General features: G+C 46.5%; 1 protein-coding gene across 1 annotated transcript in view; it reads right to left on the bottom strand.

Annotated features, from left to right (window-relative positions):
• ATP8B3 (ATPase phospholipid transporting 8B3) overlaps positions 1-15,887 on the bottom strand; it is a 396,086-nt gene that overhangs the window by 191,728 nt on the left and 188,471 nt on the right. Inside the window, exon 6 of the mRNA XM_085638336.1 lies at positions 8,265-8,326. Coding sequence (XP_085494462.1) covers positions 8,265-8,326 — 62 coding nt within the window. The remainder of the gene's footprint in view (positions 1-8,264; positions 8,327-15,887) is intronic.

Raw genomic sequence — 15,887 nt, forward strand, 5'->3', positions numbered from 1 at the left:
TCATAGATGAGTATACGATTAAAAAGCATGTGATTTATGTGCATACGGTCTGATCGACTAAGGGGAGGCGGGGGGAAGGTTGAGCCATGGCTCCACCACATAGTGATGTGAGGGCGATGGGCACTCTACATAGTTGGAAAGTGGGCCATCAGACCCCATTAAGCAGGGAGGCAGGGTGGGGGGAGGAGGGTGTTGGGGGAGTGGGGGCGCTAGTTCAGTTTATTGTTCAAGTACAGCACAGGGAAATACAATGTCATATAAAACATAGTTGGGACCAGGCACATATCTAAGTATAAGCAACAAGACAAAAAGTGGAACATACGTATACTCCAGCCGATACGAGGGCTTGAGGTGGGGAGGGGGGTTGGGAGGTCTCCACCCTGGGCTGCGAAAGAAAATACACAGAGACCAATCTATGCCAGAGATAAAACAGCTGAGAAAACCATTGCACTATGCTTCACTATACATGGCACTCCCATAACTAGGACTAACATCATGGGTAGAGACCTGAAGTTCCTTACATGGAATGTGAACGGCCTTGGTGATAAACTGAAGAGGTGGGTGGTTCTCCAGTACATGAAGCGACAAGCACCTGATGTCGCCATGGTACAGGAGACGCACCTAGTTGGTAATACATGCAAGGCATTAAACAGGTGGGGCTATCGAGTTGTAGCACATGCCGGGTTTACATTTAGTTCCCGGGGGACTGGTATACTACTCCGTAAAAACTGCCCATACATAATCAGTAAAACATGGGCAGATGATCAGGGTCGGTACGTGGCAGCCACCGGAATATGGGAAGGGAAACCCTTAACTGTGCTGTCTGCATATGTTTCCCCTGCACCACAGCAATCCACACTGCAGGACCAAAGCAAGTTCATTTTAGATCTCCCCATTGGCACTTTAGTGATCGGAGGTGATTTTAAGGTGACACTAAACGGGAATACGGACCGACTACCTCCGCGCAGCGACCCAAGTATCTGGTCGAAACTAGCAAGTTTCCTTTCAGCCCTCGGACTAATTGACATTTTTGCGACAGTTTAACCCCACTGCTAGTCAATTTACTTTTCATTCAGGAGCACATAACTCTCAATCCCGAATAGACTATATGATCACACACGCGGCTGACAGCCATGACTTTGTGGAAGCCCGCAATCGGCTAGAGGCATTTCGGACCACTTCCCGGTATTGGTTAGGATGCACGGGGGGTTTCAACCAAGGCACACCACCCTCACAAATAATCCATGGGCACTGCAAATTCCACACATTAAGACAGAATTATTACGTAACGTGGATCTATATTTACTGGAAAAACGAGGGTTCAGTAACATCGGCCCAGATCCTTTGGGGCGCATTTGGTGCAGTCATAAAAGGCCATGCGCTTGCACTAATGGTGGGTCACAAGAAAGAACTCACAGAGCAAATTGAGCAGCTGGAGGGGGAGAGCCTAGCAGACGAGGCTAATATTACACAGTCGACTGACGACGAGGCCCAACAAGCGCTGGCAGCTAAGAGGCTAGACTACAAACTATTACTCACAGAGGCAACTAGAGCCAGACAAAAGGTTATATACCATAGGATATATGAACATGGGGAACAAACTGGCAAGCTACTTGCATGACTGGAAAGAAGAGAATAGGAGAGTAGATGGGTCCACCACCTCAAGGGCTTCACAGGGGAAAATATAATTTACTCGCAGGAGATAGCGGAAACATTCGCTACCCATTTTGAAATAATTTATACCTCGGGAACTACTGCATCATTCACAGACAATCATAACCTCCTAGCTACTATCCAGGTTACCAGTATTCCACTTGAGAAGCGAGACCCCCTTGAGGAAGACCCACCAGCAGAAGAAATACAGTTAGCAATCCGAAGATATAAGCTCAGGCAAAGCCATGGGACCGAATGGACTCACGATTAAATTCTTTTAGTTGGCGACAACCAAACTAGCACCCCACCTACAACAAATGTACCTAGAGAGTCATGAGAAAGGTTTGTTGCCAGCTGAAATTAGACTAGCTTCGATAGCGGTGGTACATAATCCAGGAAAACAGGCAAATGACTGTGGAGTATACAGGCCTATCTCCCTTCTGACGGCAGAGGCCAAAATACTTGCAAAAGTACTAGCGAATAGACTTATCCCACTGATTAATAATTTAGTACACCCGGATCAGGCGGGCTGCATGTCTGGCCGTAATACGGCCTCAAATTTACGTCGCCTACATCGCGTTTTAGGTCGTAAAGACACAATACGTAAAGATGTAGCCCTGCTGTCACTAGATGCCAAAATGGCCTTTGATGCTATAGAATGGCCATACCTCTTTGCATTGTCGGAACAACTGAGGTTTGGACCAAAATTTATAAGATGGAACAAACTTTTATATACAGGCCCAATTGCACAAATTGTAGTAAATGGCCATACATCACGACAATTTCGATTGTGCAGAGGCACCAGACAAGGGTGCCCACTCTCGCCGCTGTTCTTTGCATTAGTGTTGGAACCCCAGGCAGTTTGGGTTAGGAGAGACCCTTTGATATGGGGACTAAAATGGACAGACCAGCACGAGGACAGAATATCTCTGTATGCGGATGATATTTTATTATACATGGCATATCCCACGTCCTCAATACACCGCATATTACATATCCTCCATATTTTCGGTAACCACTCGGGTTACACGATAAACTGGTCCAAATCTCAGCTGTACTTATTATATGGACCTAGACCCAAATTACCGAAAGACTATGACATCCCTATTGCGGAAAATGGATTCCGCTATCTAGGGATCTACATAACCTTAGATCCTGCTCAGTTTTATGAAGCTAACCTACAAGACCCCTTACTGCACCTGTGTAAGGATGTCCTACATTTGTGTGGTCACCCGCTGACCCTGCTGGGACGAGCAGCGCTTTTTAAAAGGCTGGCACTACCTCGCTTTCTATATCCATTGCAAAATACCCCATTTAAGGTCCCAGACTCCTACTTCTTGGATATCGACAACGCGGTTAGTACTCTACTATGGGACGGGCGGACACCACGAATTGCATTACAGAAGTTAACGGTAGGATGGTACAATGGTGGGATTGCACTGCCGACCTCAGGCTGTACTATTGGGGATCACAGCTAACGGTGATCAACCGATGGGTATATGGCATTCATGATGAGCCAAGTACTCGTACTGATGTATTGTTGATGGGAAAGGGGGGTTACCAAAGAGCCCTATACACAAACACTAACAAATTACAACTAACAGGACCTACTACCCGAACAATACGAATTTGGCATGTAGTCAACAAAAAAATTGTGTTGGGACAAAAAAATTACGTTAGCAACCCCACTCTGGGAGACCGAATGGCTGGGCCGCCTGAGCTCCTGCACCGGATTTGGCAAATGGGATCTGATTGCTATCTCGACTGTTGGGGACATGTGGAAAAAAAAAGACTGGCCACATTTGCAGACCTGCAGAAAGAGTACCAGCTGGCACAGTCTGAAAATGTCAGATATTTGCAGATCAGCCATGTGCCCCAAAGGCGGTGATATCCGCTGAAGGCCAAATCCCTGAATCATCTCCGCTCGAAGATAGATTACTATTGGATCCAATGCCCAAGAAAGCCATTTCGTTAACATACAAAAAACTGATTAACAACCGAACAGATCCTCTGACAAAACTTAGACAGCAGTGGGAAATAGATGTAGGTGTATTAGACGACGACTGGCAAGAGGCTTTTGCCTCGCCTAAGGAAGTTGCTTTCCCAATGAAGCAAAAACCAAAGGAAATGATGGACGGAGTGTTGAACATTGCAAGCACTCACCCCCAGTCAACTGATCTGGGTTTAATCCATCACCGTTCTTTAGCCCACTCTGCCACCCCAGTTCAGACATGGCCATATGCAAATCAGTCTGACCCTGTGCCTCATGGGAACAGTCCAGCCCGAACTGCCAAGCCATGTCTTCCCTGGACCGGAAACAAGCTTCCTAGGACCGGTTTCTGGCATTTCAGCCGTCTTCAGCCAGGCTTGCTTGAATCCAGTGGAAAAGTGAGCAAGGGACTCACGTCTGAGCATACCCTGCCAACTTATGGCAAACAAAGCAAAAACCAAAGGAAATGATGGACGGAGTGTTGAACATTGCAAGCACTCACCCCCAGTCAACTGATCTGGGTTTAATCCATCACCGTTCTTTAGCCCACTCTGCCACCCCAGTTCAGACATGGCCATATGCAAATCAGTCTGACCCTGTGCCTCATGGGAACAGTCCAGCCCGAACTGCCAAGCCATGTCTTCCCTGGACCGGAAACAAGCTTCCTAGGACCGGTTTCTGGCATTTCAGCCGTCTTCAGCCAGGCTTGCTTGAATCCAGTGGCAAAGTGAGCAAGGGACTCACGTCTGAGCATACCCAGTCAACTGATCTGGGTTTAATCCATCACCGTTCTTTGCTTGCAATGTTCAACACTCCATCCATCTTTTCCTTTGGTTTTTGCTTTGTTCGCCATAAGTTGGCAGGGTATGCTCAGACGTGAGTCCCTTGCTCACTTTTCCACTGGATTCAAGCAAGCCTGGCTGAAGACGGCTGAAATGCCAGAAACCGGTCCTAGGAAGCTTGTTTCCGGTCCAGGGAAGACATGGCTTGGCAGTTCGGGCTGGACTGTTCCCATGAGGCACAGGGTCAGACTGATTTGCATATGGCCATGTCTGAACTGGGGTGGCAGAGTGGGCTAAAGAACGGTGATGGATTAAACCCAGATCAGTTGACTGGGGGTGAGTGCTTGCAATGTTCAACACTCCGTCCATCTTTTCCTTTGGTTTTTGCTTTGTTTGCCATAAGTTGGCAGGGTATGCTCAGACGTGAGTCCCTTGCTCACTTTTCCACTGGATTCAAGCAAGCCTGGCTGAAGACGGCTGAAATGCCAGAAACCGGTCCTAGGAAGCTTGTTTCCGGTCCAGGGAAGACATGGCTTGGCAGTTCGGGCTGGACTGTTCCCATGAGGCACAGGGTCAGACTGATTTGCATATGGCCATGTCTGAACTGGGGTGGCAGAGTGGGCTAAAGAACGGTGATGGATTAAACCCAGATCAGTTGACTGGGGGTGAGTGCTTGCAATGTTCAACACTCCGTCCATCTTTTCCTTTGGTTTTTGCTTTGTTCGCCATAAGTTGGCAGGGTATGCTCAGACGTGAGTCCCTTGCTCACTTTTCCACTGGATTCAAGCAAGCCTGGCTGAAGACGGCTGAAATGCCAGAAACCGGTCCTAGGAAGCTTGTTTCCGGTCCAGGGAAGACATGGCTTGGCAGTTCGGGCTGGACTGTTCCCATGAGGCACAGGGTCAGACTGATTTGCATATGGCCATGTCTGAACTGGGGTGGCAGAGTGGGCTAAAGAACGGTGATGGATTAAACCCAGATCAGTTGACTGGGGGTGAGTGCTTGCAATGTTCAACACTCCATCCATCTTTTCCTTTGGTTTTTGCTTTGTTCGCCATAAGTTGGCAGGGTAGGCTCAGACGTGAGTCCCTTGCTCACTTTTCCACTGGATTCAAGCAAGCCTGGCTGAAGACGGCTGAAATGCCAGAAACCGGTCCTAGGAAGCTTGTTTCCGGTCCAGGGAAGACATGGCTTGGCAGTTCGGGCTGGACTGTTCCCATGAGGCACAGGGTCAGACTGATTTGCATATGGCCATGTCTGAACTGGGGTGGCAGAGTGGGCTAAAGAACGGTGATGGATTAAACCCAGATCAGTTGACTGGGGGTGAGTGCTTGCAATGTTCAACACTCCATCCATCTTTTCCTTTGGTTTTTGCTTTGTTCGCCATAAGTTGGCAGGGTATGCTCAGACGTGAGTCCCTTGCTCACTTTTCCACTGGATTCAAGCAAGCCTGGCTGAAGACGGCTGAAATGCCAGAAACCGGTCCTAGGAAGCTTGTTTCCGGTCCAGGGAAGACATGGCTTGGCAGTTCGGGCTGGACTGTTCCCATGAGGCACAGGGTCAGACTGATTTGCATATGGCCATGTCTGAACTGGGGTGGCAGAGTGGGCTAAAGAACGGTGATGGATTAAACCCAGATCAGTTGACTGGGGGTGAGTGCTTGCAATGTTCAACACTCCATCCATCTTTTCCTTTGGTTTTTGCTTTGTTCGCCATAAGTTGGCAGGGTATGCTCAGACGTGAGTCCCTTGCTCACTTTTCCACTGGATTCAAGCAAGCCTGGCTGAAGACGGCTGAAATGCCAGAAACCGGTCCTAGGAAGCTTGTTTCCGGTCCAGGGAAAACATGGCTTGGCAGTTCGGGCTGGACTGTTCCCATGAGGCACAGGGTCAGACTGATTTGCATATGGCCATGTCTGAACCTGGGGTGGCAGAGTGGGCTAAAGAACGGTGATGGATTAAACCCAGATCAGTTGACTGGGGGTGAGTGCTTGCAATGTTCAACACTCCATCCATCTTTTCCTTTGGTTTTTGCTTTGTTCGCCATAAGTTGGCAGGGTATGCTCAGACGTGAGTCCCTTGCTCACTTTTCCACTGGATTCAAGCAAGCCTGGCTGAAGACGGCTGAAATGCCAGAAACCGGTCCTAGGAAGCTTGTTTCCGGTCCAGGGAAGACATGGCTTGGCAGTTCGGGCTGGACTGTTCCCATGAGGCACAGGGTCAGACTGATTTGCATATGGCCATGTCTGAACTGGGGTGGCAGAGTGGGCTAAAGAACGGTGATGGATTAAACCCAGATCAGTTGACTGGGGGTGAGTGCTTGCAATGTTCAACACTCCATCCATCTTTTCCTTTGGTTTTTGCTTTCCCAATGAGGCTGAGACTGATCCAACTCAACACTTTGCACCGAATCCACTTACCCGCAAACATCCTGGTAAAAATGAGGAGGCTATCCGATTCGCTATGCTACCGTAGATGTACCCTGGAGGGGACCTTCTTTCACACAATGTGGGCATGCCCAATCATTCAAAAAAAGATGGAGGACGTAGGGGGAAAAAAACTATATCCCACCCTGAAACTTTGCTTATTAAACATCTGGGAGGCAACGGACTTAACCCAAACTGAACAATCATGGGTCTCACTGGGGTGGGTTTTGGTGAAACATAATATCGCGCAAAAATGGGGAGTTGGGTAACCACCACTATTGAAAGGGTGGGAAGGAGACAGGGATAGAGCCATGATTGCAGAGACAGATGTCTTTAAAAATAGAGGGTGCCACAAGAAATGGGATAAAAAACGGGCTGTATGGTACACACACATACAGCCTGTCCCCTACAATAGAACTTCGCAGATGAATGGAGGGGATACAAAACCTATCAAGTGCAGAAAACTAGAGGAAAGAAAATGTGCAAATACTGGAATATGTTTGGATGATGAACCTTTACGATACTGTGCCTGACTGTGGTCACCTGACTATCTGTATTACTGTGCCTTCATTATTTTCTTTCAATAAAAAGATTTATAAAAAATAAAAAGAAATTATAGAAATTTCAAGACACTGACACTAGTTTGTATATTTCCATTGACCCGATCAACATATACTTGAAAAACCACTTGCTTGCATTGGGAGCCATTTATGTAAAATAAATGAAATGGCATTTCCAAAACAGAAAAATGAAGTAAAACATGATTTTACACATTCAAATGCCTTTCCCTATGCAGCCCCAGTCAGTTTTCAATTCAATTCTGGCTCTTATAGATGCCAACTTTCAACTGTCATTTCACCATTGGCCTCAGCATGAGGGTTGTTTACATGCAAAATCACTAAAATGTTCCAGATTTGTTTAGTGAGAGAACGAACCGACATTTGGAAATGCTCCAAACTACCACTCATGTATTTTTCATTGCTAGTCGCCAGACGACCACTGGCACCGAATCTCCGCATAGTGATTTGTGTAACAGAGAAGTTTGAAACCTATTTTCAGTACAGCACAGGTTGAATTAATAAGCCTGTGTAGGCATCAGCCCACAAATGCAGCAGGCCCAGGTCACAAACATGACTGACATCTCGTCTGCAGTATTATAAGTGCCATAGGAGATCATACACTTGTAATACAGCAGACAGGGTATCAGTCATGTTTGTGACAGAGTATCCCATCCGCCAAACTCTAAATCAGGCCCTCAAAGGGGAAACATGCTGAGAATATCCATTTCTAGCTCATGTGCCCTCCCCTTGAGGGGCTTACACTTAGAATGGCGAACATGTCATAGATTTCAAGCATACGGGGCAAGCAAAGACAACCTCCCTATCAGAGACAGGGTTGTCTGCATGGCCTTTACCTCTTCTCTGCCAGGATGTTGCAGGGGCGGCTATTGATCATGGAGTCGCTTTTGTGACGGGCCTGCAAAAGAGAAATCACATGGTAAGTTTGATATACACAAGATATCTCCCCGCTCTTAAAGTTTTGTTTTACTAGTACATGTGGGAGGGATAAGTTGGAGTGGCTGGAAAATGAGAAATACTTACTACAAAATGGGAGGGATTTAGGGAAAAGTAAGCAGGGATTTAGCTACAACAGGCACCTCCCACTAAACCGTAATCCTATTGCTATTCACAAACTACACTTCTAAAGTTACTAAAGGTGACCAAACAGCAGTAAATATACTCTAGGCTAGACTTGGAGTAAGCAACATCGCACATGGCCATTCATAGGAACTGCAGTACATTCCCATAGAAAATACTGGAGGCAGGAATTTAAAATAGCACCCCTTAGGAAACCATGTTAAATAAATAAAATGATATTGACTTTTAAAATATTTATGAATATGGTACAATTCATTATTTTTATTGTTTATTACTTGTACTACTTAATTTAAAGATAAAATTTGGTAAAACTTTTAAACGTTTGTTAACAAATAAAAAATAATTTCAATGAATTCTACATTTTTTAAACAAAATGTAATACATGTTAAATAAAAATAAAAATGTTTCTGTGAGTGGGACTTTTTTCTTAATTATTGTTTAAGAAACATTATGTTTGTGGCATGTGTAGCTGTATTCACACATGCAGTACATACTTCTGCCATATAGATTATGGCTCGGATGTGTACAGTTTGTTTTTCTTCGAAAGACTCCTCCTATCAGTTGTAATGTGCATGGGCATAAGGGGAAGCAGGGTTTACATCGCATGTGGTATAACGCATGCAATTACAAAGGGGTCGTTACAACGACCCTGTTGTTACAACGCTAACAATTACAATGCAAGTTGTTTCTACTAATTGTTGAAGGGGGCGCTCTAAACTAAAGAATAGTATAAATTACTATTCCAACACCTTCCCTACTGTTGCGCATGCTGGAGTTGGAATAGTAAATTATACTATTCCTAAGTCCAGCATGCCCCCTACAGCACGTCGTAGAAACAACTTGCGATGTAATGGTATGCGTTGTAACAACGCTGTTGTTGTAACAACCGTGTTGTCATGCGATGTAACAGTGCATTTTCGAGCATAAGCTCCATTGTGGGATTGTTTTTTCTCCGCCATTAGATTCAGACATTTTCATGTGAGCGCCGGTTTGAGCCACATGCTGTTCTCGCTGGACCTTCAGATCCGTCCCCCGTCGGGTGCAGAAGACAATCAATCATGTTATAGTGGGTTTCCACCCCCGCGTTCCTTTACATTCCAATCTGGTTGACGACCTTCTGGAATACAATCACTGTGGTGGAGAATGTCCACATGATGGAAAGGACTCTATTCCCATTCTGTTCCTCTTGACACACCAAGTATCTGGGTCAGATCTCCACGAAGTTTGTAATCTGTTTGTCCCCCAAACACCGTGAAGTCTCCTGTTCAGCATGCATGGCCGTTAGGAACAAGAAGATCCTTCAGAATGGAAGAGCACACCACATCACTTCGACGTCGATGGCGCACAGAAGAGAAGAGGACCTCTTCAGAGAGAGTGAGGAGTCAGATACTGAGCAGGTGGATGCACCAGCTACCGAGGGTAAGGCGGCTTTCTCACCACAAAGCGTTGATTCGGAGGTGGATGCCAAGCAAGAGGAGGAACCTCCACTGGCCCAGTGCCCACAGAAAGTTGCAGTGAGTACTGTGACTCCCTCTACTCACAAGAAGGAGGCACTGCCTTCTAGCTTCAGTGCCACCCTTGAGGCCTTCAGTGCGCCACTACCTCTTGCCCATAGTCAACACTGTCATTCCAAGCCAGACTCGGTGCCCGAACACCATTCAGCACCCAGATCCTCCTCGAAGCCTTGAGCATCGATGTCGACCAACTCTTCAACATTGGATCCAAAGATGCAGGTTTGGCCACCTTCGGAGTCGAAACGGGTGGACCAGAAGCCATCAGAGCCGAAACATGCGGCACCAAGACAATCTGAGCCGAGAAACACCAGTCCGAAATGTTCAGTCTCATGACCCCCCTCTCTTAAGCAGTCAGACTTGTAACACTCGGATCTGAGATTGATTTTGGTGACGTCTGATCATCAGCCCTCTTCGGCTCCATCCAGGCCGGCTACAGCTGTGTACTTGGCCGCTTTGGAGGATTTCGAGCTACCAATCTTTTAGCGATTCCAAGAACAACTGGATACCAAGCAACAAAAGATCCACATTCAGTCAGGTATTGCTTGGATCCTGGTGAAGCCCCGCAGATGGCAAAGGATCCTGTTCCTCATAAGAAAAAACTGACTTTTGGGGAGGCCCTCAAGCCTCCTGTGCACCCATACCCGAAAGACCAAGAGACATGACAGGGCCACCTTCTTGCTGCTCCTGCTCATCCCTCTCCTTCACCTCCTCCTCCTCCCCCTTCTCCTTCCTCTGCTTCTCCGCTTTTGCCTGCGGGTTCCCTACAACATTCACCACACAGCTCCTTACTCTCAGGGGGTGAGGACAAAATCCACAGGCACCTTATGACCCTTATGACCCCCAGTTTCACCCAGGACTTCTAGATCCCTGGGATGATTATGATGCAGGGCCTTCTGTGGACACAGACACAGATCTGTACCCTACAAAGGCTTTGCCCACCCCCAGATGGCGTTACCTCATACTTAAAGGTCCTCGGTGGAAGCCACCTTTCAGAAGGTGGAGATGCATATACAAAATTAGGAAGATGGCTTCTGCATGGAGATCTTGCCGTCCACCCAGTGATCGCTCCAAACCCTGCTTATGGGTCCCTAAGCCGGACACTGAAATCTTCCAGGTCCCAGTTAAGGCTGGGATTGTCACACTTAAGGTTGATAAAAAATGTAAGGCATCATCTACTGATCCATCATACCTACAAGGTCAGTTACCCCCTTACTACCTGGTGGTACATATGGCTCGGAACTGAGGTAATCTACAGGGGACGCACCCCCTACGGACCTGGAGAGTAAAAAGATTTACACTAGGGGCAAAAAAGTAGTGGCGCAATCTGTTACATAATAGTGTATCGCCAACTTCATAGGCTTACTCCATGTACAACCACACCCACTGGGATCAGAAGGCGGATCTTATACAGCATCTCTCAGAGCAGTTTTGCAAAAAAAGGACAGGATTTGGTGGAGGACGGCAAAATCATCTCCAACACCAACATTTGCTGTGCGTTGGATGCTGCTAATACAGCTGCCTGAGGGGAAGGGGGAGGGGGAAGAAATACAAGTATGCTATTACGCCGTCATGCGTGGCTGCGAGTGTCTGGCTTCAAGCCAGAGGTCCAGCAAAGCCTCTTAAACTTTCCTTTTGACAGCCAGCATCTGTTCATTCCTCAGGTCAATCAGATGCTAGATAACATTTAAAAGGATACTGACAAATCAATGGGTGCTCTGCAGACTTCCTCTCCGTGTGGCTCTTTTCGCTGCTCACAATACAGGGGCGCGAATAAGACTCCGACCCCTGAAACCTCTTTCACTTTCTCCAGCCCCACACAGCAGACACCCTCTTGGCAATACTATAGGGGTGGATAATTGGGCAATAACAACAAAGGCAGAGGAAAGGGAACCACTTCCAAATGGGCTGTCCCTCCCAAACAGTGACCTTCTAGTCCTTCCCCTCAACCACACAACACCTGTTGTGAGATGCTTGTATGGATGTCTGTCCCATTGAGCAGAAATAATCACTGACTGCTTGGTTCTTGTCATTATACAGAAGGCGTACTATCTCAAAGTCATTCGACCACCACCAAATAACCCCCACCTACCAACACAAACTGTCCCCAGACCATCTGCGCCTCTTGCAAGAGGAGATAGAGGCCATCGTTTGCAAAGAGGCCATAGTGCCAGTTCCGCCACAGCATCGCAGAAAGGGAGTGTGCTCCCTGTTCTTCCATATCCCTAAAAAGGATGGCTGCCTCAGATCCATCTTTGGCCTCAGACCTCTCAACAGGTACCTTCTGTCGGAGCACTTCTATATGGTTAAGATGTAATTCCTGTGCTGCAACAAAGCAACTTCATGACCACTTTTGATCTGAAGAATGCCTACTTTCACATCCCCATTCACCCGGCACATCGGATATACCTGAGGTGTGTGGTAAGTGGACAGCATTTCCAGTTCCAAGTGCTCCCTTTTGAGGTTACCACAGCTCCAAAAAAAAAATTAATTGTCTGCTTGTGGAAGCAGCTCATCTCCAGAGGAGTGGCATCCACGTGTTCTCCTACCTGGATGACTGGCTGATCTAGAGCGCCATGTATCAGCGCTGCCAGGGCATACCCAGACCACAATCCACACCATGCACAGTCTATGCTTTACCATCAACTTGACCAAGTCCCATCTTCAGCCCCATCAAGTACAGCCCTTTCTCACGGCCATATTGGCAGCACAGGTGGGGAAGACTTACCCCATCCCTGCAAGGTTACAAGCGTTCTAAAACCTACTGGCTCTTTTTCAGCTGGATCACCAGGTAACTGTCGGAACAGTGATGCGCTTGCTAGGAATGATAGTGTCTTGCATAGTCATAGTTCCCCATGCCAGGTTGTACATGCACCTGTTGCAAGAGTGCTTAGCAGCACAGTGGTGTCAGACAGAAGGTCATCCAGAGTATTTAGCATTGGTGGGGAGCAGCACATATCACTCTCTGCAGTGGTGGAACACAAACAACCTAATTCAAGGGCACCCCTTCCTCGACCTGGTTTTGCAGATCATCACCATGGACGCCTAACTCACTGGCCTGCGTGTGCATCTCAATCACCTCACCGTTCAGGGAACTTGATCCTCTGCTCAACAGTCCCTTCACATCAATCAACTGGAACTGCTGGCTATTCAGCTCTCCCTTTGAGTTTTCTGCTCTCTCATCCAGAACAAGACAGTCTTAATCTTAGTATGCGCAGACTACACAATTGCTATGTTCTACTTACAGAATCAAGGGGGCACACATTTCACCAAGCTGTCAGCGATATCCCAGGGCATTTGGCAGTGGTCGATACATCATAGAGTGCATCTGCTTCTCCAACACATTCCCAGGTTGGTCAATGATCTTGTTGACCTGCTCAGCAGGACATATGAACAAGTTTACAAGTGGGAACCCCACCCCCAGGTTCTACTCCCATACTTCTAGCTTTGGATATTTCCTCAGATAGGACTGTTCCCCACTGCTGAAAATGCAAAATGCCCAAACTTCACCACCAGTTTACCACACCCACAGTCAATGCATTATGGATCAAATGGTCAGGAATGTTTTGCTATGCTTTTTCGACGCTCCCTCTCCTACCATTTGTAGTCCGCAGGCTGAGGCATCTTACCCTCATCTTAGTGGCTCCAACCTGGGTACACCAGCCATGGCACTCTGCTAGAGATCTCTCTAGTTTCCCATGAGAAGCTGCCCAACAGGCCGGACCCTGATACACAAAACCACTACTGCACTCTCTGGCACCCCAATGCTCAGCAGCTTAACCTTGCGATCTGGATCCTTATGTCTTTGAGTTTAGTTCCCTCAACCTTCTAGAGGAGTGTATATCTACTCTTAGAGAAGCATGCAGGACTACTACCACGGCTTGTTAAGCAGCCAAATGGACATGTTTTGTACACTGTTGCCTTCCTCAACATATCAACCTGCTTACTGCATCAGTACAGGACATTGTCTGTTACTGCCTACACCTACAGAAGTCAAGCCTCGCCCACACTTCCATTCAGTTGCATTTGGCTTCTGTGGTTGACTACCTACAGAAAAGGCGAAACGCTTCATTGTTCAGAGTTCTTTCATGGAAGGCCTTAAATGTGTTATTCTGCCCCGGACAGCTCCTGCTCCCGTGTGGAAACTTAACATCTTTCTTACTAGGCTCATGGGCCTTTGTTTTGAGCCACCTCACTCTTACCCATTGCAATTTTTTTCTTGGAAAGTAGCTTTCCTTGTAGCCATCACTTTCCTTAGACGAGTCAGTGAGATCTACACTTCCCATTGGAAGTGCCTTTTTTCCAGGTTCATAACGATAGGGTGGTCCTCATAAGCAATTCCAAACTCTTCCCAAAGGTGGTCTCCAATCTCCACCTTAATCAGACTATCAAGTTGCCAGTTTTCTTTCCACATCCAGTCTGTATTGGAGCACACTTTACATACTCTGGATGGCAAAAGAGTACTAATGTACTACATTGACAGAACAAAGCCCTTTTGTAAGACATAACGCTATTCATTTCCTACTTTAAGCCACATAAGGTTCGAGGCATTTCTAAGGCAGGAGTTGGACGTTGGCTTGTCAAGTGTATTCAGACTACTGTTACGCTAAAACTAAAAAGTCTCTGCCCGCCCCTCCAACACCCCATTCTGCTCTGCAGAAAGGAGCTGCTATGACTTTCTTAGGTAACTTATCACTAGCTGGCATATTTGAAGCAGCTACCTGGTCCACTCTTTACACCTTTATTAAGCACTACAGTGTGGATGTCCTGGCCAGACAGCAAGCTTGAGTTGGCCTGGCTGTCGTACGCAAAATATTCCAGTCTTCTATAGCATCCTCATGCTGAGCTACCGATTTAGGTGCACAGCTTTACAGTCTATACCCAAAATGTGTATCTACAGCTACACATGCCACGAATGCAAAATGTTACGTACTCTGTAAGCATCTGTTCATGGCACATTGTGCTGTAGATTCACATGCACCCACCCTCCTACCTAGTCGCCTTTTGTTGTTGCTGATACTCTTTATTCCTTTTTTTTAACGATATTATTAATTTCTACTTTGCATGGTCATTGTTTACTGCATCTCTATGCTCGATCTCCAGTCACGCTCTACGTGAGGGTAAAAACAGTCTAACATTGGATCCGATGCCCCTGCACATTACCACTGATAGGTGAGGTCACCTGGTACCGTGACTCGAAAAGGCTTCCTTTGAAGAAAAACAAGTTGTACACATCTGAGCCCAAAGCTAGATGGCGGAAGAATGTACAGCATGTGAACCTGCAGCACCACATGCCACGAACAGATGCTTACAGGGTAACATTTTCCTTTAAATTGAATAAATACCTTTTAATTAATTAACCAGTACACATTTAATTTATTGTGTTGTCTGTCATCATTATGTTTCTATAATTTAATTATAAAGTGTAAATTAACTGTACTGTAAAATAAAAAAATACCTTACAATAAAGATGTACAGAAGAGCTTTGGCAGTGTTGAGATATGCCATGAACTGGCAATGAAAAGGTGCCACAAACTCATTTGGAGGAATATAAGAATAGTACTACCTTCTTGTCTCCTGACAATGCCTCCACTTGTCCCATAGCTACAATATATACATTAACCTTAGCCAATCTTATAAGTAGTACTCTGCCCATGGCTCTATTCAAATGATCAAGAAAGATGAGCGAAGAAGAGGCAGAAGTAAAGGGTCCTGATTTAGAGTTGAGTGGTAATGGAAATCGAAATTATTTGATAGGGAAAATGCAAAATCTAGAGAGGAATCGAACTGTGGAATTTCCTACACCAAATGAATAGTATGGTGGATGAAATTCTAATGGTGGATTCTACTGCAGGTTTAGCACCTACT

The sequence above is a fragment of the Triturus cristatus genome, chromosome 12, assembly GCF_964204655.1.
Source record: "Triturus cristatus chromosome 12, aTriCri1.1, whole genome shotgun sequence".
NCBI classification, from domain to species: domain Eukaryota; kingdom Metazoa; phylum Chordata; class Amphibia; order Caudata; family Salamandridae; genus Triturus; species Triturus cristatus.